At 37.8% G+C, this 25,322-nt stretch overlaps 1 protein-coding gene across 18 annotated transcripts in view; it reads left to right on the top strand.

Moving 5' to 3' along the window:
* Positions 1-25,322, top strand: part of SYTL2 (synaptotagmin like 2) — a 55,263-nt gene that overhangs the window by 21,519 nt on the left and 8,422 nt on the right. For 5 of the 18 annotated variants that reach the window (XM_064409662.1, XM_064409661.1, XM_064409656.1 and 2 more), the window contains 10 exons: positions 3,130-3,278; positions 5,406-5,541; positions 11,685-11,757; positions 12,304-12,403; positions 13,419-14,294; positions 14,910-18,572; positions 20,158-20,274; positions 21,217-21,270; positions 22,779-22,826; positions 23,899-23,993. In XM_064409662.1, the coding sequence (XP_064265732.1) occupies positions 3,173-3,278; positions 5,406-5,541; positions 11,685-11,757; positions 12,304-12,403; positions 13,419-14,294; positions 14,910-18,572; positions 20,158-20,274; positions 21,217-21,270; positions 22,779-22,826; positions 23,899-23,993 (5,268 nt within the window). In that variant the 5' untranslated portion in view covers positions 3,130-3,172. The remainder of the gene's footprint in view (positions 1-3,129; positions 3,279-5,405; positions 5,542-11,684; positions 11,758-12,303; positions 12,404-13,418; positions 14,295-14,909; positions 18,573-20,157; positions 20,275-21,216; positions 21,271-22,778; positions 22,827-23,898; positions 23,994-25,322) is intronic. The other 13 variants (XM_064409654.1, XM_064409655.1, XM_064409663.1 and 10 more) reach the window with 13 other exon arrangements.

Here is a 25,322-nt window from a genome sequence, read left to right as displayed (position 1 = left end):
AAAGGTCTTGCTGCATTTTCTCCTAGTTGCAAACTTGGCAACTGAGCCCACAATCTGATTCTTAATCTGGATATCTACCAGTTCTTTGATCATCAAGAGAAAAATTTAATGGCAACTTGGTCAGCCTCTTTGTTAACTGGGGAGCTGGTGTAGAATCAGTTGTTGGCTTCTAGTCCTGTTGTAGTTTGCTGGGAGGCTGATGTAGCTGTGGAAAACCATTGCTGCAGTCTGATTCTCCACAGTTGATTTCAAGGTAAACCACAATCTATGTCTAATTCCTAGCAGTCAAACAAGCCTACATAGTGCAAGCAGTTTGATGTTACTGCTAAGACCTCTTAACAAATCTTGAGAATTCCAGGAGCATTAAAAAAATTCTCATTTGTTGCAAAAACAGTCGCACACATTACAAGTCTGTATGTATTGGTGAATACAGGAGGCTTAAAAATCTTTTTGTTGTCAAGACCTAGAACTAATTCTCTTCTGATAATGGAAATCTATTTCTTTTTTTTTGTGGCTGGAGAATGCCTAGAAATAGCTTTAATATTTATGTTGCTCTTAGTTCCTCAAAAACAATGGGACTGACAGGCTAAACACCTCTCTTGAAAAGGCAAGTAAGACAAGCTTACTTCGAGGTGAGATAGTAAAAGTCTGTTTAAACCAGCTGCTGTCAGCATCTGTCAGTTCTCACCATACAGACCCTGTCAGGCAGGCAGGCAGGTCATTTGTAAAGGAAGTGCTGTGAAAATTGAGAGCACTTTTATACCTTTGTTAGCAAGCATAATACATTAATTCCCAAAATCCAGAAGGTCTGTTGAGCTGGTGGAGTTAAGGTACACTAGCTCTCATAGGCAGCAAGCAGAAGTGGGAGCAGGGTGCTTTCACTTCCAGACAAAATGACAGCTGCATTGGCCAGGGGCATTTATTGAGTCTACACCTGTGACAAATCCATGCCTCTGTCTCTGTCTGGTTACAGTTAACTGTCCACAGATCTGAGAGTCCTGCAGGCAGGTAGGCAGGCTGCAACAGCTGAGAAGCCTGGGATCCTGTCCCCTTCCACAGCCCAGCTGAGCTTCCTCTGCTCTGAGCTGGCTTGTAAAGGTTTCCAACCACACCCCAGTTTCAGTGACTGAATACCAAGGGGAGAGGGGTGAGCAGTGTCTGGGGTAGAAGGATTGAATCAAACAGGGTGAGGACACTGAATACTTGTCCTGTGACTCAGTACCCTCCCTCTAGAGAACCTCCCTTGGCATATGTTATCATACTGTCCCAGAGCACTTGGTGCCCTGGAGGCTGTACAAACAGCTGAAAAGCCAGTCCCTTGCCCTAAGGGACATCACTTCTGAGAAGACAAATAACACGTGTGAAAGGTGAAAGGGAGAAGCAGCCACCTGTGTAAAAAAATTGTGTTCTACATTTCCATTCTTCCTGTTGGCTGCATTTGTAAACTGAGTAATATATTTGCTGGAGGGCAAAGGGAAGCTACTGCTGTGTTCCTGCTTCAACTTAGAACACATGCTTAGGAAAGGTATTTAGTTTGGCCCTTAGAGAAGCACAGAGGGAGGGAGAAATTTTTAATGACCCAGTAATACTATGGACTGTTGTTAAAAATGCCAATGATGACCTCAACATCTAGCAGCCTAAACTGTATGTAGTAGATTTGAGGCACCCCTAGTAGGGACTGATTTTTGACAGCACTTTCAAAATGAAGTTTTAAGTATTCAAATTGTAGTATACCTGGTGCATTCAAATAAGACATTTCATATCTGGCCATACAAAGATGAAAGAGAAGTTGATTGACAGATGAGAATGATCTATCTTAGTCTGAGGGCTGGGACTAGCTCAGTGTCCTTTCTCTGTTGTGAATGACTGCTGTTTGTATGTGACAATCAAATCTGCAAACTATAATTAAAGGGCTGTTATCAGAGTTAATTGATTATACCAGAAGATCTGTCCCCTAAACCCATGAGAAATGTCATACTGTGGTGAACTTCCCTGGGGTTAGGCTAGATGATTTTTAAGGTCCCTCCCAACCCAAACCATTCATAATTGTCCATCAGGCCTGTTAAAGACAGCACCATTCCACAGCAATGTGGACTGTGCTTAGCCTTTAAGTCTCAGCAAATGGACCTGATTTGATTTCTCCCTTGGGCTCTGTTGTTAGCTTATTTTGCTGAAGGAAAGGAAATAAACGGAGAAGGAAGATGAAGCACGACTTGACTTTTTATTGTTTAAGTGCTCTCTAAATCTGTGAGGTAACTTCCCGGATCTGCAGGTTAGTCTCCAGGCCGTGTGTAAGCATATGCCTAATATCTTACATGCCTAAGAAGGAAAAAAAAAACCCAACCTCTCAAATTGCCCACAGCAAGTACTTATTCTGTTAAAGTGTGCCTCATAAAAGCAGGAAAACCCTGAAGCCTGAAAACAAATTATTAAAAATTTGTCTCACAGTTTTTAAAATGACTGCAGTTCATGTGATGGATATATAGAGATTAATAAAATAAATAGCAAAAATTTATTTTCTTGCATGTGATGATGTTTTACTCTGTAACTCATTGTATTCATGTAAGGATTTTTGTGTAATTTATGGAAAAAATGGCACCATGCTTCCAGTACACATTTGGACTGTGTGTGTGTAAAAGCAGTGCCAAAAAAACCCTGAAGAGGCATCTTCTGAGCCTCAAAATAGCCATGCTCTTAATTTTGCTAGAGACTTTTTATGCTGTTCTACTAGCTTATCTCAATTTTAATCTTGGAAAACTGGCCTTTGAAGGCGGGAAGTGAAAATCTGCAGTTACTGGAGACTTCTCTAGTGCTTGAGTGTTTAACATAGCAAAGCTGTTTGTTTTATTTTTTTAAAGAGTTACCCTCAGAGCATAGGTTGAAGTAATAAGGCTGAGGCTCTTCCCTTTCCAGCTCATTGTCATTCTTCAGAATTAAATAAGGAGCATAACGGGTGAGAAGATGGAAATAGAATGTGGAGACAGTGTTAAAAAAAATCAACAAACAAAACACAGCCCCGCTCTCCAAAACAAAAAACAAGCAACCAAAAAAATCTCTTTTCTTCCTGTTCACATAGGTAAGTATGTGAAGTATGTTTATATCTCATTTATTCATTTTCCTCTTCCTCAGGCATTTACCAGAAAAAGTCAAAGACCATGTTCAGCTGAAGAATATGAGTGGGCAGTGGTTTTATGAGGCCAAGTCGAAGAGGCACAGGGATAAGATCCATGGAGCAGATATTATCAGAGCTTCCATGCGCAGGAAACCTGCCACCATTGGTAAGCATTTGGAAATTTGTTTTGGAACTTTATTTTGGAAAGGTTGCCTCTTACTTTGCTAACCTCAGACAATGTTGTTTGTGAAACACATGAATACTGGTCTCTCTGCAAGTGGAAAGTGATGCAAAAAAGAGACTCCCCATGTAATTAACAGTGGAAGCTTTCCTCTCCCACAGTGCCATGTATTAAAGAGCCATGACTGCTAACAGAAGGGACTGGCTTGTATTTATGTGTAGGATTAAAAGCTCTCTGCACTCCTAGACTTATTCTCATTCCAATTTCTGAGGCTCATAAATAAATATATAAAAATATTTATAAATATTCATAAATAACGCTATGAGTTGTTTAGGAGCATGTAAAGAAGAGATTGAAAAAAATGCTCTCTAACATGAATTTCCAAGATTTTGGTGCTTGATTTGAGACCTTTGAGGCTGAATGGCAGGCATCACAAGCTAGAGATAGTGGTTATAACTAACTGAAATATATGTGCTGAAAGCTCTGGTAGCTGTGACTGGCATCCTGTGTCCCGGTGAGCTTTAAGTGCACCCATAATCCCCATGCCATGGTGGGTGCCCTGATCACCAGTAACTTTACCCCTTGGAGGGAATGAACAGTGAATCTGTATTCACAAAAGCATATTATATTAATATCCAGGATTTCATAGACCTCCCATTATAAATCTCTCAGCATATGACTTTTAATCTAAAGTGTCCTGGTCTACTTTATCATTCTTTGTATAGAAAGTGATTTTTTTTTCTTAGTGAAATAGACCTACATCCCCTTTTTACCTCCTCAAGTTCTGCTAAGTCCTTTTGATTTAGAAGGGCAAGACTTACGTTATTCTTACCAAATTGTACTGATATTTGTACTATTTAGTTTTTTTGGTTCTGTCAAGTGATTTTGAAATGTGCTAGTGAAGCAAGTAGGGTACTTCCTTCTATACTGTGAATGGACTGCAGTTTGTTGCTTTCTATGGGTTTTGTAACTACAAGTCAGCCTTGTTTTCCTCTGACTAACCCTGCAGTACTGCACCTTCTCAATTTCTATATTTTCAGAGATGATTTTGAATTATGTGAGTTTAGTCAGTTTGAGGTTACTGCTTTGAGTTTTTAAGTTAAAAAGAAAAGGCCTGAAGCAGAAAAGAATGCAGAAAAAAAACCCATAGGTAGTTAGTGTGGTGCGTTTGTCATTTTGGCTGGTTTTGTGCTTAAAGGTTATGAAAATCAGCTGTAAAATTGTAGCTAAATTTCACAGTAACTTGTATCTTAAAGGAAAGTACTAAAAGCCATACCATCTTAAAGGAAAGTTAATTAATCCCAATCTTGTTACTTAAACAAAGGGACATGTTGGCACATTCAGAGCTATGTACAATTGCTTGGTTTCAATGACTCATGAGATGGCAAGATACTTTTCCTTGCAGTTATAGATAGCAAAAATATGAATAAAAATCTTGCTTACTTCTGTACATTAAGAAAGTCTTCACTTCTAAACTGTTGGTGAAGTGGAAAAAGCATTAGAGGAAATAATGGAATGTTTTTGCTCTGAAAGGGATTATCAGAATAGGATTTTGTTCCACCCTAGAAAGAAATGCAAATGTATTTGCATTGCTGAGTGAGGTGGGGCTTTTTGTTTGTTTGGGGTTTTTATGTTACCTTTTTAACATCTTGTGGTAATTCTGTTCATAAAGGATTAGCCACCTGCCTAAGTGAGTTACGACAAACCTCCAGTTTAATGCTTAAAAAGGGAAAAATTGAATTGATTTCAACATATTTTCAGTTTCCTCTGGTTTAATAATTTTTTCCTTCCTCAGGAGACTGAGGATGAACTTTCAGTATTTGTCTAACTGCAAGGTTAACAGGGTTCTTGTAGAAAACTCCTCAATTTAGGATCACTTTAAGGTTAAAACCAGGTATATCTGGTAAAATGAAGTATTCAGAACAGTATTTGACATTTTTGTAGCATTAAAAAGGTGCTTGTTAGAGGGCACCAGATCTGCTTCTGAAAACAATTCAAGTATACTGGGCTTTAGAAATAGCTGTAGGCCTAAATGAAAATACTTGTACTTCTTTCTTAAGAAATCCTGTATGAACATGTGGGAAACAACAATATTCTTGCTTCATGTTTTAGCTGAAGTGGGTCAGAACAAAATGAGCAAAGCAAAGATCAGCTGGGTGAACAATGTTAACAAAGAAGTGTTTGTGCCACCAGATCTACATGGCATTGAGGAGCATCAAGAAGAAGAACAACAGAAAACTAGTTGGAGGTAAACTGTCTGTTTACATGCTTAGAATGTGCATATATATATATGGACTAATGAAACTTAGGAGCTGTAAGTTCCACCCAAAATATTGTACTTATCTCTTATTTCAAACGTCACCAAATGTTCCCTTAGAATTGTACAAGAAAGCTGTGCATGTGACAGACACATAGTCATGTACTGTTCTGCATTTGAGTATAGAACAATTAGTAATCTTCAGCTTGCCTTTCTCAGAAAAAGTTGACAACCAAGCATAGAATAGTTGCACACATGTTTTCATGTCACAATTTATTTTCATTCCTTGAAGTGAGACCTGGATTTTCTAGTTAGAATGGCTGGCCATGAGCAGATGGGGATAGAATGGTTTAATAAAAACTATTATATCAAATCGGCCTGAATTTTAAACTTGGATTACAGAATTATTGAGGTTAGAAAAACCTGTAAAATCATCAAGTCCAGCAATTAACCCAGTACTGCCAATGCCACCACAAAACCACATTCCCAAGTGCCACATCCACGTTTTGAACGCTTCGTATCACATGAAGAATTGGAGACTAAGAAATTGCTGTTTAGAATTTTCCAAATTATTTGGTATGCAGTTTAAGACCTCTGAGACTTTTTAAGAAGACCAAACATATTTCAGATGGAAAGAACTAGAATCTTTAGATAGCTGCAGAAAATTAGTCAGATTCTACAAAGAAAAGTAAATGTCTTTCTCGAATGGAGAAACTTCCTTTCAGAGTAAGATATGACAGTCACCTTGGTATGCCTGAATGACTACAGTTGTCAGGCGGGCTGGATGATAAGTAGTTTCTGAACTAAAAAGGATTTTGTATTAAATCACTTTATCTTAAGTCCACAAATATCCCAAACAGCTTTATTTTGTTTTGAAATATCCTGAATTGATTTCTGAAACAGGCATGTCTTCTCTTTAAAATATCTATATGTAATTCATTGGCTGTGTTAAAAACTTACAAAAAGCCTACATTTGAGAAGGAAAGTGCTGAAACAGCTGGAGTCAGTGCAGGTCAAAGTGAAATATCTTAAAGTGGCCAGATTCCTCAACACACTGAGTAAGCAAGAATCAGGGTGTAACCCAGATAGCCACTGTTTGTGCTTACAGTGAACAGAGTGAGTTAAGAGCCAGAGTTACTTCTTAGAGGAGCTGCTTTACTTCTGGTCTGCCATTGATCAGCTCTGTAATCTCTCACTTTCTTGTCTGTCTTCTAAGTATTTCTCTGTACATGATCTGTTTTTTTCTTTGCAGTAAGGCTTCTCCTACTATGCACTTATACAATACCTAGTAGCAATTGAACCTTTCACTTTTCTGGTCTGCTGTCTGGGCACACACATTCATGGGGAATGGCATCAAAGGTTGGTGTGAGTCTTAACAACTCTGGCTTGTCTTTCTTATATTTTATCACTATCAGTGAACTCAGAGGTGTTTGTTTTTACCACATCTAAAACTGTGATGAAAGAGGTCAAATCAACTGCTTTGTTATAGACTTGCCAAAAATAAAGTTGTCCAAAAAGGATGATAAATGTTGCTTGTCACAAGACAGAGCTCTGTTTTCCTTCCCAGCTGAAGTTAACTGATGTGCTAACAGAATTAGTTGTTACTAAATGTAGGTTTTTTTACAGGTGGCTTTTACATTCAGGGAACTGTTATGAAGATATTTCTTTAAGAAAAGCAGAAGACATGTTGCTATTTAATATATCTTTTAGAATATTTCAAATATCATCTTGCACATCAGGAACAGATGATTATATTATTAAAGAAGTATAGTCTTATAATCCTATTCTTATAATTAGAACTCGCCACAAACTGTGTGTGATTGATAAGGTATAATAGATTTCATAATATGCCAGGGCAGCCTCTTCAAAAATTCATAACATAGTAAGGTTTAAGAATATGTAGACAATTTTTTTAAAATGAGACCAACTTGATAGTGGTCTTCAACTTGAAGTGATTTGATGATTTATTTCACATGACAGCCATGCAAAGCTTGATAATTATTTTCCAGAACTCTCTCTTGCCTTTTGCTCCAAATTGTACCAGAAGTTGATCAGCCTCCATGCCTTGTTCATTTGTACTTGTACTTTCCTCAGTAGCTCAAGATCTTCTCTCTAAAGCAACCTCACACCGTCCAGTGATTTATGAGGCAATTGGAAATGGACATTAGGAAGTGATCTATCATATCCACATATGATAGATCACTTCCTAATGTCCGTTCGGAAGTAAGCTGAATGCTTACTTACATTGACTGTGCATAAATAACTTGATTGGATGCCTCAGATCATTTGTTTCTGAAATGTCAAAACCTATAGCAAGCAAATGTGGCAGGACTGTGAAATTCATTGCTTATGATTCTAGTGTGGGCTTAATTCACCATACCTGAGGTTAGTCTACACAATATTGTGTGTGAGAAATTGCAGGAGGCACCATATGCTTTTAAAATACTCTTCCTCTCTGTTCTCTTGATACTGGAATTTGAAGAGATTGGCCCGGAGTACCTGTGGACCTGTCTCTAAGGGCAGAAGGAAACACAATGGTGCAAAAGCAATAACCCCAGTAGCTGGGGTGGGAAGGCAAAGTCTACAAACATTTATTTTGGCTGCTGGGATAGTGGAGCCACAAGGAATTAATGGTCTCTTCCTCTTACAATGGAATTGTCATAACGCATGTAAGAGGATGAAACAGAGTATCATTGCAGAATTTGGGATTGCATTAAAGGCAGTTCACAGCTTATAGTGTCCAAATGCACTGTGGTTCAAGCACTTGGACTTTTAAAGCATTTTAAAGTGCTGCTTTAAGAATAAGTTTGTGGGTGTTGTGGGGTTTGTGGGGTTTTTCTGTTTGTTTTTCCCCCCTTCTTTCTCTAAGAGTGTGGCTCAGGCCAGCACTGACTTGCAGGATTTGCATAAACTACACAGCTGCTAACTTGAGGATTGGGTCCAGAAGCTATATGATAACAAATTACTCAGAGTACTTTTGTTCTGGATCCTGTTCTTAAAGCAAAACAATTCTTACTGAGTGTAAAGGAAGTTTAGTTCTGCTAGATCTGTTCGTAAACTGACAAGGATAAAATCCAGCCCTGGGGCCAGTTCAACTACTATTGAATCAGGGTGCTGCTATATTAGGTAGAGCAAGAATATTCTTAAGATTAGCAGTGACATTTATTCCCACACCCCAAATATCTAAATTCCATAATGAAGCTATGAATTATTTCTTTTTTGAGTTTAATATCATTGTGATAATTTTCTTGCATACCAGAGCCTTTACAGGCTAGGTGTGTGAAGTGTCTTTTAAGGTGTAACCTTGAACAGAATGAGTTTTCAAAGGTGAGTCACACTGTCAATATTACATCTGTCCAGTGATGCCATCTGTTGATATGATGAATCTCAAAAAACTAGGGTTGTCTTTCAAATTAAGATTCACAGTTTGTTTTCTACCCTAAGCTAGAAAGTGTTCTTGATCAACATTGAACAGGTGGCAAGTGGGGGTCCTGGAGTTCAGCAAGTCGAAAACTTGCACAAAAGCCCTGACTTTTAGAATCCATGTATTGACAATGCCAGCAAATCTGTAACCCCTTTCTCTAGCTTTGCTCCTGCCTTTGCCTTGTTGCCTCAGTCTGTATGGGATTTGGGCCTTCATTGTGGTTCTCAGCACATCATTTTTCCAAGTTGGAGTGTGAATTTTTAAAGCCTTTTTAAATTTATGAGTTTGGCCTTTTACACTTTTAGATTAGCCTTGTGAATGCAGCATATCTGGGAACAGTTTGTTCAGTTTTCTTATCTGTATGGGTTGTGGGTAAACTCATTTTCAGACCCATTGTTGTAAAATGTAGTTATAGGATCCTGGCTGTTGTTTTTTCTCTGCTTTGCTTTATTTAGACCAGGGTTTTCAGAATGTAATGCCAAGTTGTGAATCTTTAATTATTCTGTGGTAAATCCAAAAAAACATTGCATTAAAGATTATGAGATTATGTTTCATTGAACACACACACACACACACACACAGAGTTACCTTTCCACTTGTAAAATTCTTCGCTGAAGAATGTCTTATCAGTTTCTTACAGCCCAGGGTGCTTAACAGTATTTTTCTTTCTTAAAATGAGTGAGGGGTTGAAGTATTTGGGACCTACACCTGAAAAACAAAAATTATGATTGTCCTGTTCAGTAGTAGATGTTGCAGAGAAGACATAAAATGCAGGAGCATATAGGTGTGGTGCTCCCAAAACCAAAACCACAAGTGCTTTATAAAAGCAAGAACACAAACTCAATTTTCTGTAGTTTCTTTAAAACGTATGTCTATTTTCATACTTAAAAAAATATATTAGAACGAAGGTTAAAAACCATAATGTGAAAGGATATTTTGGAAAAGAAACTAGAAGTTGCAACATTTAGCTCTTTGAGCAACAGAACATTTTTTTCTTGCTTGGGATCAGCAAATATTAGAGCAATAGTAATCTGTTAGTAATCTGGTGCATACATGTTAGAGGCTGCAACAGTTACTGTCCTACAAAAATGTAAGAACAGTTAATTTTTCACCCTTGAGACAGATTCCATTATAAGATCAGCTCATACCTTAACCCTCTATCACTATGCATGGTGTATATTTCTTAAAGGCAGTGTTGACTCAAAAGAGCAAGGAAGTGATATAGACGTTTATAGTTCAGATTGCACCTGTTTTTTTTTTTTTTTTTGCTAGCCTTATGTTCACACTGCTCACTATGGTTATTTTATCTTCTCCATAATTATGTTTTTCCTTCTGCAAAATGTAAATTTTGTCACTGCTCAGACACACTTAGCAGTCCAGAGGCAAACAGACTTTCAAGAGTAGTTTATCAGAGTGTTTGGGGTTTTTTTTCTCCCCTAAGGTTTCAGCTTAACTGTGCACCTTGCAGAAGATGGGAAAGTTGTCCTCCCCTCAGGAGGGCAGACTGGTACCAATTACCAGAATGGAGAGACATTTGTCAATGCAAGGAGATGAATCTGGAACTTGATGAGAGGTGGATGCTGTTTCTGTCCTGAGACACCTTGTGGCTCTTCTACTTACCACCCTTAAGCCTTTTCACACATAACAAAGATCATTGAGCAAACAAATACTCAGTTTTGGAATCTCTTTGTACATCTATATTGCAAAAACCATATGGGTTGCTTTCCTTCCTAGCCTGAGATACATTTCCTATCTGGAAATACAAACTTTTCTGCTTCATACTGTTCCCCCACTCCAAAATCGTAAGTGTGTGTCTTGGTTAATGTCAGTGTTTTCCATATGAAATCAGGACACTCAATATGGTTGTTATGTGAAGACTATATTGAAATCCATGTCTAACTTCAATCTTCAAAAACTAAATACTTTTTCATATCTGAGATGTTTAGGTAAACTAAAATAGTAAAAATCTGATTGGGAAAAAAACCCTTGCATCATTCTGCAAGTAGATTAAATATTTCTAAGGTAATATAGGTGCTATGTCTTCTAGCTATTTTAGTTTCTCCATATGCGGGCTATGTTTATTATCACAAGTAATAACTTACTTCACTTATGCAATCAATCAAAAACATTTATACATCTCAATTGAAAGAATAGCTTATAAACTGTACCTCTGAGGGGATGTGTTGCCATCTGTGAGATGTCACATCTTTAGTGGTGATGGGGTTCCTCTGTTTTTTCTGACTTTGACACTTTGCAAAACTCTATTTTTTAGTCAGATTTTGACACTTTCCTCCAGTTTGATTTCAATCCTAGAAGTACAAATGGAGGACAAGGATGGAGATGGCAACACTGATATTGTTTGGAGAGTAGCAATATTTATTGTATTTATACAGTATTTACTGTAAATATAAAATAGAGATTTATATTTATGTTTATTTTTGTAAAGCTTACTCAGACATCTAAAAATATGTTTTCTGTCATACCAAGGAGAAGTTGTATTGAATTCTTTAACAAGTAAATACATTTTTATGAGGAAACAAAGGAGTAAGAGTATACCCTTTGCTATAAGAATGAGGACAGGCTGAATAGAAAAACTCAGGTGCAAAGTGTTTATATTTGAGTAGGTATAAGTGAATCTTTCTTTTGCTTTTCCAAAAGGCTCAAAGTAATGTCCTGTTTGCTGAAGTTGTTATATAATTTTCCTTTACAGTCCTAAAGAAGTAAACCCTGTGTTAAACAAGCCAGAGGGAAGACCTGTGAAGGCAGCAGTCTCATCAGTAAGGGTATGACTGGTACTGAATATGGTGGAAGTTATTTGCTTCAGTGGTAAACATAAGTAAAGCTGTGAGGAGGAAAGATAATAATTTGTAAAAAAAATGAGGTGTTTTTTTTTTGTTGTTGTTGTTTTGGAGGGAGGTAATGAAGCCACTAAAGCTTCATCACTAAAGTGCTGCTAAACCTATAATGGCTGTTTTTCCTTAATGCTATCTCCAATCTGTTCAGCTACTGACAGCAATTGGCATGCTGTGTTCTAATATCACAGAATTAGAGATAAAATTATTTAACTTGCAAGAACTTGGAATTTTAAGGTGTCATTAAGTGGTGGCTTATCTCTGTTCTTGGTGAGTTCAGAAGAACAAGATGAGGTTATCAATGGCACTTCTGATAGTTTCCTGTTCATATTGTTTAGATTTTTTGCCATGTATCCAATTTAAGAGGTATGCCTTCAGACTCCTTACTGATGGGTTAGTGGGGAAGAGAAAATCACTGCACTTGTGTCTATTTTGTGATGTAAGAATTTGCAACAGTGATGTTTGTTTCTTTTTTAGCAAAGGAGAAATCCATTTAATTCCATTGTATCAGATGATACCTTGAACAGTGTGGAATCAGAAGACAGACCAGTCATTGTACCTCAGCTATCAAAGAAGGGTAAATGTACTTGTTTAGCAGATGACTGTGAATTTCCTGTAGGTTTATATGAAAATTATTTTTACTTTCATAACTTCTTTCTGTAAGAGATCAAAACCCATTTAATCTATAACTATTGGGAGTTCTCAACTAGCTTATTTCAAACCTCATCTAAAGCAAGTGGATATACTCAGGAAATGGTTATAGACATGAGTAAATGGATTTTGCTTCCTTTTATGCATAGTTTTAGTCAGTACTAAGCACTCCATTTGGGAGGGCTGCTTGTCCTGAATTGACAAGAGGACAGTGAAATTTCCTTGAATTTGGCATATGATTTTTGATTTTCCAATCATTGCTGCTAATTAGCTTGACAGAGCAGCCTACCTCTCTTTGGTCTGTATTTTTGTCCTTTGTTTCCTTAGTCCTGTTTATTATCCTCCCTTTTGAGCTGTATTTTCTGCAAGCAAGTGGATGAGAGATTATATATCACAATACAGGCATTTGAAGTTGCAATTTAGAGTCACATGTGGCTATTGCCCTCCTGTCTCTGTTGCGAAGCATGCTAACAGAAAAAGGAAAGATTTGCATAGCAGGAATAGAAAACCCTTCATCTCCCTGCCAGGAGATCATTTCTGCATTTGCCTTGTACTATATGGCTGTGGAAATAGCCAGTTTCCATTTTTGTAGGTTGCTGTTTATATTCTGACATTGAAAAGATGTATGTGTATTCAAAAGCTGCCATTCCCTGCAAACTTTTTCCCTTGCAGGAATAATGCTGGTTAAAAACTTGGTGTGCTCTATTTGGTATCATCAAATAGCTGATGTTTCTAAAATAAGAAATAACTGCAAGCTTTTAATTTTCTAAAATTTTCTATTACATAAATATGAAATCAACACCTAAATAAAATTACTTACTGTGTTTTTGCTGCAGTAGTTTTTAATAAAGTAGTGTAATCAATGCATTTTAGATTTGCACTGTAATATCTTTATACTGGCAAATGTCACATAAACTCATGAGCTCTTCTATGTCTTACAGAAATTTGGTCACTCGCAGAAGACAGCCCACCTAAATCAAACTTACAAAATGATAAAACAGATAAACCTGAGAAGCCTTCTACAGAACTTACTGATGAATCACAGAAGGAACTAGCTAAGCGTCCTGTCCCAAAAGCTAGGAAACTAATTCACAAAGCAGCAGATTCTCAAAGAGAAGACCTTGTTCCCAAATCAACCAAGCAGACTGAGAGGGTTAATGGCATTGGTACCCCACCCAAGGGCATTCTGAAGCGCAGCTCAAGCTCAAGTTCCACTGACTCAGAAGTTCGGGTCAGTCAGACTTTAGATGTTCAGAAAAAGAATGGTCTTGCTACTGCAACTATTTTTGAAGGAGAAGGTGAGAAGAACTCTTTTATAGAAGAAGCAGAAAACTCCACACAAAATTCACTAGAAAAACTGAAACAAGTGAGGTTTTCATCTAGCTCAGGTAAAGGAAAATCTCTGCAAAGCCCACAGCTACACCATGGTAAAGAAAAAGGAGATCATGATACCTTAAAACTTGACAAAAAAGAGAATGGTGAAAATTATGCTGTTCAATCAGATTCACTTGGGAATAAGCAAATTTCTGCTGCAAAGCCTTCGGGAACCTATTCATCAACTTTAAAAATGAAAACAGTAGATGGCTTACAAGAAGACACATCTGCATCCACCCCTCATGACAGTATCAGATCAGACTTCCTGGTTAGTGAAAGCTTCCAGATAGATACAGTTACTCCCAAGAAACTTGAAACTCCACAGAAGACCTCCAGCAATATCCTGTCAAACCACAATAATGAACGGAGTGTTGATGAGACACATGAAAAAAAATCCAACCAGATCTTGAGCCGTGAATCAGAGTCACACAAAAACTTTACTGGTAAGAGTCTAATAGAAGTGAAGAATGGAATGAAATAGAATATAACACATATTCATTAATGTGGATCACTTGTAGCTAACAATTAACAGCTGGGAAACAGAAGTAGTAGGAATGTGCTGCTGCATGAATGTCCTACTGCAGAATTAAATAATTAATTTTTTTTTACACTTTTATGATCTCCTATTGGTAATCTTATCAGAACCAGCATAGGCACCTGTTATGGATGATATTTTAGTGTAGTCCTGTCAGTTGTCCTTGGGAATAATTCGGATGTGACTTAGGGATTTGCATATGGAACTAAACACAAATATGCTGTATTGTCACCTCTGTGTGAGTGTCACACCCAGCCTCCCTTCAATGAAGGCATTTCCTTCAAGAATGGGTTTAACTCATCTTCTTGGCTTGTACCCTCAAAAGCAGTGATTCCAGTAGGATGTCTCAGAGCAGGAATTTCCTTCATTCCATTGCCCATAGTATGGTTCTTTCTGAAATCACAAGGACAGAGAACTCTTTTCTCCACTAACAGTTGAAAAAAATTGAGAATTTTCTAGGTAGACCAAACATTTTTAGTCATGTATCTGATTCATAACTCTGATAAGTTTGTTTACATTATAGATGGACATCAACTTTCTGCTGAAACAGAAGCACATGAGGTGTCCAATACCAATTCTACAAGTCTTCAACAAGGTAAGCCTGATCTTGTTGAGGAGAGAGATGCTAAAACCATTTTCAAGCCTGGCAAGCATGCTGATGAACTCCTGAAAGTGGACGATGAATCTGTGTCAAAAGTTTTAGACTGGTTTAAAAGAAGTTCTAGTAATGAAGATGAGGAAGATGTATCAACAAAGTCCCAAGGCAGGGTGCCCAGAGAGGAAGTGGATGTGTCAATCAGAACAGCAGTTCTTCCTACAAAGCACAGTGGGCCTGGCATGCATGGAAAAACAGAAGATACAGAAGAGACACCATTTGGAGAGATTAAACAACAGAGCAGAATTCCATCTACATCCTTTACTTCAGAAAACACACAGCTGATAAAGGAGAGGGTGAAGCCTAAGATAGGGGAAGCAAATGAGAAGCAAAATGATAAATTGCTGACTGAATTTGATTGTACAAGAGTTGAAGAAAAAGAACATGGTCGAGAAATCAAACAACAAAATAAAAAATCAAGTCTCTTGGACCATCAAGGGCACAAGTTACCAGCTCAGAAATTTGAATCAGAGAAGGCAATACAAGAAAAAAGAAGAATAAGGGAGATCAGAGCATTCTGGGAAAGGAATAAAACTATCCCCAGTCATGGAGAGAAAGAAGTTAATATCAATGCTGATGTGTCAGGTGGCCATGCATTAACAGGTCTCAGTGAAAGTGACCAGCTAAAGAGATCTGCAGTGTATCTACCCAAGGCATTGCATAATCCGAGCAAGAATACATTGAGAAGTCTTGAAGTAAGTTGTGCAAGCCAGGTTTCAAGAAACAAAAGTTACCATTCTTTTGAATCAGGACCAAGCCATGCATTTAGAAAGCCAGAAGGGGCACTTCAATCTGGTGAACTCCCAAAAGCCAGTAATTTGCATCCGAGAGTTGGTGTCACTTCAGCTTCCTCAAAAAGCAAAGATGAAGATGAGAAGGAAACTCTTAAAGGGAAAGTTGCTGCTTCTTCCCAACAGAAGCCCAGCTTCCAGGTTTTGTCTTTAAAAGAAAAGATGAATGAAAAGTCCAAGAATCAAATTTTAGATCCTTCACACTTCCAGAGTCTGAGAAACTTCTGGGATACTGGAGTTAAATTCCAAAGTAGCATTGACAGTGAAGATGATTCTTTGCCAAATAATACTAGATCAATAACCTATGAAAGAAAATCAAAGGAAGATAAAAAAGGCAAAGATAATGTGAGCAAGCAAGGGTTGAGTCAACAACAAACCCAAACATCTGAGAGAGAAAAACCACAGAAACTAGATTCTGAGATATGCAAAAAGTCTTTAGGATCTCCTATCCTAAAAGGTCTGAATGTGACACACACAAAAAATACAGACTCTCTCCAACTGGACAGACAACCAGTTATCTCAAAATCCCAGGAAAAGATGGATCTTCCAGAGCAAGAAGTTAGAGAATGTACAGAAAAAGGCATTGTTTCTTCAAAAGATCATCATGTATCCTTGCAGCTCCAGTCACCTGGTGATAAAGGTGCTTTAAAAGAGACAGTAGTAGGTGATAAAGTATATTTACCTATAGAAAAAGGGGAAAACAAGACTACTCCTTTGGATAAAGAGGAAGTTGCAGAGACTGTGGATAAAGTTGTTCTACCATCAGGTGAGCTTGATATATTTAAGTCATGTCTAAAGAAGGTAGAAAAGGAAGCCTCTGACATGTCATGTAGCTTAAACCTAAAAGAAAACATTTTAAAAGGGACACATTTTCAGTCAAATCAGTGCAAGGTCTTTGAGAGAACAGGGGACGACTGTCATAATACTTCTCCTGATGATCAAGGACAAGAAATAGGCGAAAGTACAGGACAAGTGAATGTGTCATCAACAGATAAGCAACAGAATAGAAAAAGTCTCAGAAAACTGTTTAGGGAATTTGAACCTTTTTATCTACAATATCAGGCATTAGACAAGGATGATACTCTTGAGGGCTCTCAGAGGCCTCAAGATGGTTTGGAGAACCTTCTCACACAGACTCATGTATCTCAACCTTCTGAATACAGAAGGGTGGGAAAGAAAACATGCAATGACTCAAATAGTATATCACAAACTAACTTCAGTGTAGAATCAGCACACCAAGAAGCTACTGGTCAGCCTGAAGAGGTCCAGGAGCTCATAGAGAAATCTGTAGCTGGATCCAAGGTCAATAGCTTGAGTTCTGCTCTAGAGAAGCTGCTGAAGGAGGCTTCTGAAGCACCACCTCCTAAATCCAAACATGCTGACAGCACAGCATGGCGGACTGCTGAGGAGCAAGTTAAAAGGACAAGGTATGAACATGGTGGAGAAGTGCCGCAGGAAATCAGTGAGACTGTAGAAATGTCTGTTGCCCCATCCAAGGCCAGTGGCTTGAGTTCTGCTTTGGAGAGGCTGCTGAAGGAGGCCTTTGAAGCACCACCTCCTAAACCCAAACGTGCTGACAGCACAGCACAGAGAACTGCTGAGGTGCAAGGTAAAAGCACAACTTACAAGTGTGGTGGGGAGCTGCCTGAGGAAATCCCTGAGATAATAGAAAAGTGTGTTGCCCCATCTTCGGACAGTAGCTTGAGTTCTGCTCTAGAGAAGCTGCTAAAGGAGGCCTCTGAAACACCCCCTCCTAAGCCCAAACGTGCTGACAGCACAGTACAGGGGACTGCTGAGGTAAAAGCTATGAGCACAGCCTATGAGCATAATGGAGAGCTGGTGCAGGGAGTTGGTGAGACCACAGAGGGATCTGCACTATCCAACACTGAATATAGAAGGTCTGATGTTAATTTTCAGAATCCACCCAAAGAGGTCTCTGAAACACCAGCTTCTGTGCTGGAAAATATGGATAAGAAAATCCATGATAAAATACAGACTAGTGTAAGTATATATGTTCCACATCAACGAGACAGAGATCACCCTCAAGAAATACAAGAAACAATAGAGAAAACTTCTGTTTCAAATATCACACAATTTGGTGAATTCAGTCGCTCTTTAGAAAAACTACTTCAAGAAGCATCTGCAGTTTCATGTCCAATCTCCAATGATTTATATCAGCAAGAAGAGTTTGAGGCTCATACATTACCCTCAGAAAAAGAAAAAGAGACTCTATTCATGACAAGGTCACAGCCATACAATGCCCTAAGTAGCTATGATACACAAATGAAGATAGTTCTTAAAGAGGGATCTCCAGAAAAATATGTCAAAGCCTCAGTTAAGGATCTTGCAGTAAGTGAAATTGAAGCTTCTGGTCTTAAAAGAAAGGGAGCCATTAATAAAATAGGAGAGACAAACATGGTTCCAGTTGATCTTCATCCCTTGGAAGGCAAGATGAATATGGTTGCAGTAAAACCATTTGAGATAAATGCTAAAGGGATGAATGAAAGCACATTCTTGGAGGCTTCTGAACAGAATTCAGAATTTCAAGCACTCGTGAATTTCAGAAGAACAAGTACACCACTTAAAGATGAAAGCAGCTCTCCCCAGCCAGAAGAAGCTCAGTTCTGCCAAATGTCTCACCATTATGATAACAATGAGGAGGAAGGCAACAATTTAAATTTGGGATCCAAGTTTTCAGATGAAAACTCTGATTGCCGCTCTGGAACAGGAAGTTCAACTCGTGAGCTATCTGATTTCTAAAATTCATGGTGCTGAGTTAAACATGGCTGTATCCAGCTTGAAATATATTAATGGAAAGTATATGTGATACTTTCTTAACTGAGAAATTTGGATATTTTCTTGGGAGGGGTGGGAAGAACTAATTAAGCTGTTTGATTGGAAAGTGTTCAACAGACACTACATTTGGGTAAGCCTTTTTTGGTAGGGATAGTTTAGCAGCATTAATCCATTTAGTCTTTGTGATTTACACTTTTCTTATCCCATGTGACATTGCCTTGAAATTAATACATTTGTAACACAACATCTAGTAATCCCTTCAAATATTCTGGATTAAAAGAAGAAAAAATATGAGTGGCTCACTGGTTTCATTCTTTAGTTTGACTGGCTAGTCTCTGAAGATAAATGCTTATCAGTGGAATATCTGGATATATGGATAACAACAATATTCTGCTATTTCATTTATCATTGCTGCCTGTTGCACTGAAAAATGGCCATATAAATGAAAATGGCCGTATAAATGAAGTGTCCATTTACTAGGATTCACATTATTTAGTTGAATGGCAGTTCTAGTCAATGTATAGTGTATGATAGTCATCAAAGACCTTAAGGTAGAGGAGATAATTTAACCTTTTTAGTCTCATACTGAGAAACTGGGAATATTTTCTTCTCCTGGAGAATCTGAGAAATAGATGAAGTTCCCAGGGCCTGCCAACTTACATCCAAACCTATTTGGAAAGTGGTTTACCAAAGAGAGTCAGTGAAAAATTAAGATAAGTGAGGAAAAATCAAATGTAATTTGGTTTCACCCATAATTACAGGCAGCACAACTGTGATCGGTTGGTGGCGGGGGAGGAAAGTGAGATAAGGCAGAAGGAAAGTCTGAAAGACTTCTGAAGGAGCTGTCTTGATTCTGCTTTTGGAGACAATTTCATAACTTCAGGGGTCCAAATACATCCACACACCTCATTTTTTGTGGGGTTTCTTTGTTTGTTTATTGGGGTTATTTTTTTTGGGTGTGTGTGGGGAATTGGTGTTTGGGTTTTTTTTTGTGGTTTTGGTCAGTTGGTTTTGTTTGGTTTTGTTTTTGTTGGGGTTTTTTGGTTACTCAAGCATTGAAACAAAATTACATTCATTGTGGAAAGACTAGAACAGAAAAATTTGCACCAAAGGAAAAAAGGAAAATTTTCTGTTGTGCTGATTCCTGAGAAGACAGTTACAAAATGGCTGCAATCTGAGTTTATCCCATATTAATCTTAACCAATTGAGTGCAATAATTGCCCCAAATGCTGTTATTAGTCAGTAAAGATAGGCCTATACCTACACAGGGCAAATCACTTGTCTGTCAAATCACTTGTCAGACTTGTCTGTCTCCCCGATGACTGGGGGATGTTTAGAGAGAACAAATGGACACTTAAATTTTGATGTCTATTTTATTTTGGGTTTATCTTCTATTTTCATGGAATGTTCACTGTCTTTGCTAACTGTGAAAATAGAGTCTAATGAGAAACCTGTGGCTAGTTCTTCATTGACTTGCTTAAAGTGGCCTGCCTGTGTGTGCAGTGTTCATGTGTTTTGTCTCGTAACAGGTTCTGAAGAAGAATTAAACCCTGTTTTGATGGCTTTGAAAAGGAGTGCAGATAGGAAAAAGCCTTCCAAAAGTCTAGAGGACATTCCATCAGCCACCTCAAGTGAGCACAAAGCTTGTGTGTATCTCCCATGACCCCCAGCTTGTTTTAAATGTGTTCCTGCTGTTCTTCCATACAGCCCTGTCAAGTTGTGGCTTTGTTTTTGTTTCTCAATAAGCTGTATGGAGGTTATACTTTGGAGGTTATTCTTTTCTCATATGGTTTAATTTTCAGTTCTTGGTGTTAATTTTGGAACAAGGCTGGTCTGTGAAGCAGACATCTTCTAGGAGTGCACTGTGTTGAGCAGTGATTAACTCTTTCCTGGATAGTTTTTCAATTGTGAAAGTATTGGCAATTACCAAACCAGTAATGAGCAGCTACTGTCATTGCCTCCTGGTTGCTGGCTAGGGTCAAATAAGTAGACAGTGAAAGCATGAAAAACTCAGTTTAGTAATGGTTCACCTGTGCATTCTAGCAGTAAATATATCAACCTCACTTTAAGACAATACAGTGAGATAATATTATACTTAAAATGAATTCCCAGCTTCCCTCAGTATCCACTTTGGATTCCTTGTTTTTTTAAAAATTATTATTCCTGTCTCACTTCACCCTGCCCCTGAGTGCTTTCATGCTTATCTCATGTCTAATGGGGAAGACACAGACTGAACTTACATTTGTGAACTGAAGCATGGAAATGTAGAATTTTTAAAGATATTAGCAAGTTGTTCTTCTAATACTACTTATGCTACTGCTTGCTACTAACCAGTTTCTAGGTTTTAGGTGTGCACTAACATTGTTGCAACAATATGCTGATAGAAACTATGTCACCATGAGACCCCTGCTTGGATGGAGGCTTTGAGGTAGAATGTCAAGTAAAAGCCTCTTGAATTTAACCCTTCCCACGGCTCTGCTGGTTTGTCTGTGGTTTTGGTCCTCATTACTCTTAATTTTGTGATTATCACTGCCATCCATTTTATACTGAATAACAAAGTTTCTAACTGTGTTATTTTTCCTGAACAGATAAAGAAAAAATAAATAAACCAAAAGAAGAATTAGTTCTTAGTGCTGAAGATGGTAAATATCATTTGTTTCTGCATGGAAGTTTGTTGCTTTTTCAATGGTCTCTGTTTGCTAGTGAAGTTTTTGTTTGTCTTTTTTAACCAAGAATTATATTGTGGTTTTAGATTTGGTTAACCTCAGCATGGCTGGAAAGCTTTTGTAGAATTCTGTGGTGGTGTTTATTCTTAAGGAATCTATTTGTGTCCTCCTGTATCTGTAGAAACTGTGCCACTTATCAGTGTATTCTTTTGGCCTTCAGTCATTCAGCCTATGAGCTACTGAAATCCTAGGGAGCTTTGAACACAAGCTCAGTTGAAAGAAATTTGCCTCAGTAAATATTCAGTTTGTCTGTTTATCCATTGCATTGTAAGATCCAAGATGACTTTTGCTAGTGCAAGACATCTTTCAGAATACCTCAACTGGAAAGGAACCTCTCTAAATATCCCTGCCTTAGTCCTATAAAGTAGCATTATTGTAAGCAATAGATGAACTTCTAGATCAGCCACTGCTGATATCATCAGTGCATTATAGATGCCTTACAGATAATTTTTTCTATATACCTTTAGAAATTCCAAATCTAAGAAAAATAAAAAGCAACCCTGCTCCAGGAACGTGTCAAAATAAACAGAATTGAAAACTATCAAATAATATTGAATATAGTGGAATATAGCACACCATGCTTTATTTACTGCATTGGAGCACTACAGTTTTAAAAGAACAGTTGTGTGCAGTTGTATTTTTTATTTCATGGTTTAGATGTTTAAAGCATTGTGCATGCCAGTGGCCCATAGTAGCAATAGGATAAACATATCATATTAGAATACCTACAATACCCAGTAAAGTAACAAGGCTTAAGCACCATCCTGCACTCTGCTTTCAAGTGGAGACCCCTACTTAAAGCCTGTTTTGGCATTCAGTGTGAATGTTTACAGACTAATCTGAAAAGAGCAGGGGGAATTTGAGTTTAATTTATCAAGATTGAAGTTATGAAAAAATGACAGAGAGACAAATTGATGGCTGTACAGGCAGAATAAGGCAAGTTCTCTTGAAAAGACTGTTCTTTTGGAACAGCAAAAAGACTGATTTTTTTAGCTTGTACACTTATATTACACTCATATTTTCTCATGATCCAGCTCCTCAAAGGAGAACAGCAATGCAAAATGCAGAAACAGAATCATAGAATTGTTTAAGTTGGAGAAAATCTTTAGGATCATCAAATGCAACCTTTAAACCAGCATGGGCAAATTCACCACTGAGCCATGTCCCTAGGTCTGAATTTATGTTTGCATAAACAGAAAGGCTCCATAATGCACCAAAATCAAAAAGACCTAATGCCCATACAGGCCTAATACCTAAACCACTACTAACTATTGGAAAGAAAAAACCCCACAATGTTCATGTGGTCTGGGGAAGTAAAAAAAACCCCAAACCACCAAAAAAACCAGAAAAATCCCACACATAAAGTATTTTTATAACCTTGCAAAACTGTGCTGCTGAATGACTGTTAATACTGCACTGAGCAGGTCTGAAACCTGATCAGCATCAAGAGAGGACTGAAAATGCATCAGAAAGTGAGTAATAGGATTATTCCAGCAGATACTGGAGAGGCTTTTCCTCTGACAGCTGAACTAATACATTAACAATACTTTTTCATTTAACAAGTTACACATCTGGGCTAGATACTTGCTCTACGTACTGCATCTAATTGCATACTAACAATAACTGATCTGTTAAGCATTGGTTGAGTTTTGACATCAAAAGCTTTGCACAAGTTTCACTCACCTTGCAAACAATCCCAGTGTGTGCAGTGTTTTATTTTATGCAATAAATATGTGCTCCTGTAGGTGGCTGTTTTTTGCCATATCATTTTCTGTCACATCATATTGATTCATCTCTCAATGTCATACAATTAATATTTCTGTATTATTAAATGTAAGTGGGGCTAGAGCATGAAAAATTCTGAGGATCATGAGCTTACTGTAAACTGGATTTTTGCAAGCCTAGCTTGTGCAATTAGTTTTTGTACAGTGAAAGAGCACAGAAGTGAGCTGCAGTAGAGGTATGCAAGTATGGAAGAGAGAGAGTGCAAAAAAGTGCATCATTAATAAGATATACATCTTATAATTGAGTAACAATACTAGCAACTTCCTTGGCCAGATCTAGAATTTGCTTGATTTACAGAAATGTGCCTATTGCAGTTAAATAGACTGAGTAAATAGAACAAAGTTTGGCTTCTTACTAAGAATATGATGATAATTCTAATGTTAGTGATGATATTGTTAGTGCACAAGTGTGCTTATTCTTGTTCCAGGAGGAAAATCTAGAAGGTAATTTGCAATGTTTTCTTCATTTCTTTTGATCAGAATTTGCTTATAGCACCCAACCTACCTCATATCAAGGAACATTTCTGGTCCTGTCAAGCTTGTTGGTCACTGTTACAGACAATGCCAAAGTAGATTATTCTTCCTAATTATAGCTTCTCTGAGTCCTGTGGGGGGAAAAAAGCCCCTTGCATCCAAGGTGGATGTGCATGTGCATGGATTTCATCCAAAGTGGTTTGCCTCTAACTGTGTCCTTCTATGGAATCTCACTGTTCTGATGTACAAACATGTTTTTGAAGCCTTTTGAATTACTGCTTTTCAGTTTCTACAGTGACTTCACAGCCTGATAAACCATTTTCCAACCCTGAAAAACTCAAGGGACTGAGCAAGTCGGTACCATCATTCTTACAGGAAGAGGTAAGCTCCATCTCTGAAATGTTATCGTTTCAGGTAATTACCTGACCATTAACTCTGTGCAAGTAAAATTTCAGAACTGCTAACAACATGCCATGCTTGATTATTGTTATCATCATTATGGTGTGAACCTCGGAATAAGCTCTGAGGCCATGTTCTAATCTCCTAAAATGACATTGAAGTTTGAAAGTGATAAGCAGTTTGAACTGTCAGGCCTATGACATCTATGATTCTCTATCAGAAGAATCACAGAATGGTTTGGTTTGGAAAGGACCTTAAAAGACTGTCCAGTTCCAACCCCCCTGCCATGGGCAGGGACACATTTCACTAGACCAGGTTGCTCAGGGCTCCATCCAACCTGGCCTTGAACACTTCCAGGGGTGGGGAGAGCCACAGCTTCTCTGGGGAACCAGTGCCAGTGCCTCACCACCCTTGCAATGAAAAACTTCTTCCTAGTATCTTATCTAAACCTATCATCAGTATCTTATCTAAACCGTCTGAACAGAGAAAAAATCCTGGTCTGTTTTTACTTAACAGAATAGACATAACCAGATTTTATAAGCAAATTGAAAAGTTCTTTATATGCTAAATGTTTATATAATTTATATAAATAACTATTTTCTTAATATGTGTGGAAACTGTTGTTTACTAATCTTGTATCTGTTATGAGAAGATCTATGACATCAGTTCAAAACTTTTGAAGGAGCTGGGAGACCTTGTAAATTTTTCCTGGGTGGAATACGACAGGAAGATGAAGTTATCTGTAACAGCTTGCATAGGAAGGCACATGTGGGAAGGGAAATCAATTCTTTACTGCAGAAGTAGCACTGAGAAACAATGGGGTTGAGTACATAACCTGATAATGACCACGGAAACAAAAGCTGCAATTCCCTCATGGAAAAGCAAAGCCCTGCTTCCCTCTTGCCAGAAAGGCTTTGCAAAAACCACTTACTGTATCCAGTGCTGTTCTCTGAATGTTACCTTCTGGCCAGCTGCCCTTAAGAGAGAGGCACAGAGCTGACAGCATTTACTATATAACAGAAAGGACTGCTAAAAGAACTGAGCATTAACAATTGCGTAGGTTATGCTTGAGACAGTGACACAGAGAAGTTGAGTTAAATTGTTCCAATAAACTTAATTTTGTAATTTTTCTTTGCTACTTGAGATTTAAAACATAGAAACAACTCCCCTAATCTAGTTGCATTGCTGCTTAAAAAAAAAAAATCAGTGTAGGGTGTTCATCAGAAAAACTCCCTTTCAATTTTAAATGCATGACCTAATTCTAGAAATATTATTCATGTTGCACTACAAGGGAATTTAAATTCAGACGTC

Source organism: Passer domesticus, chromosome 2, assembly GCF_036417665.1.
Source record: "Passer domesticus isolate bPasDom1 chromosome 2, bPasDom1.hap1, whole genome shotgun sequence".
Lineage (NCBI taxonomy): Eukaryota > Metazoa > Chordata > Aves > Passeriformes > Passeridae > Passer > Passer domesticus.
This window is presented reverse-complemented; position numbering and strand designations above follow the sequence as displayed.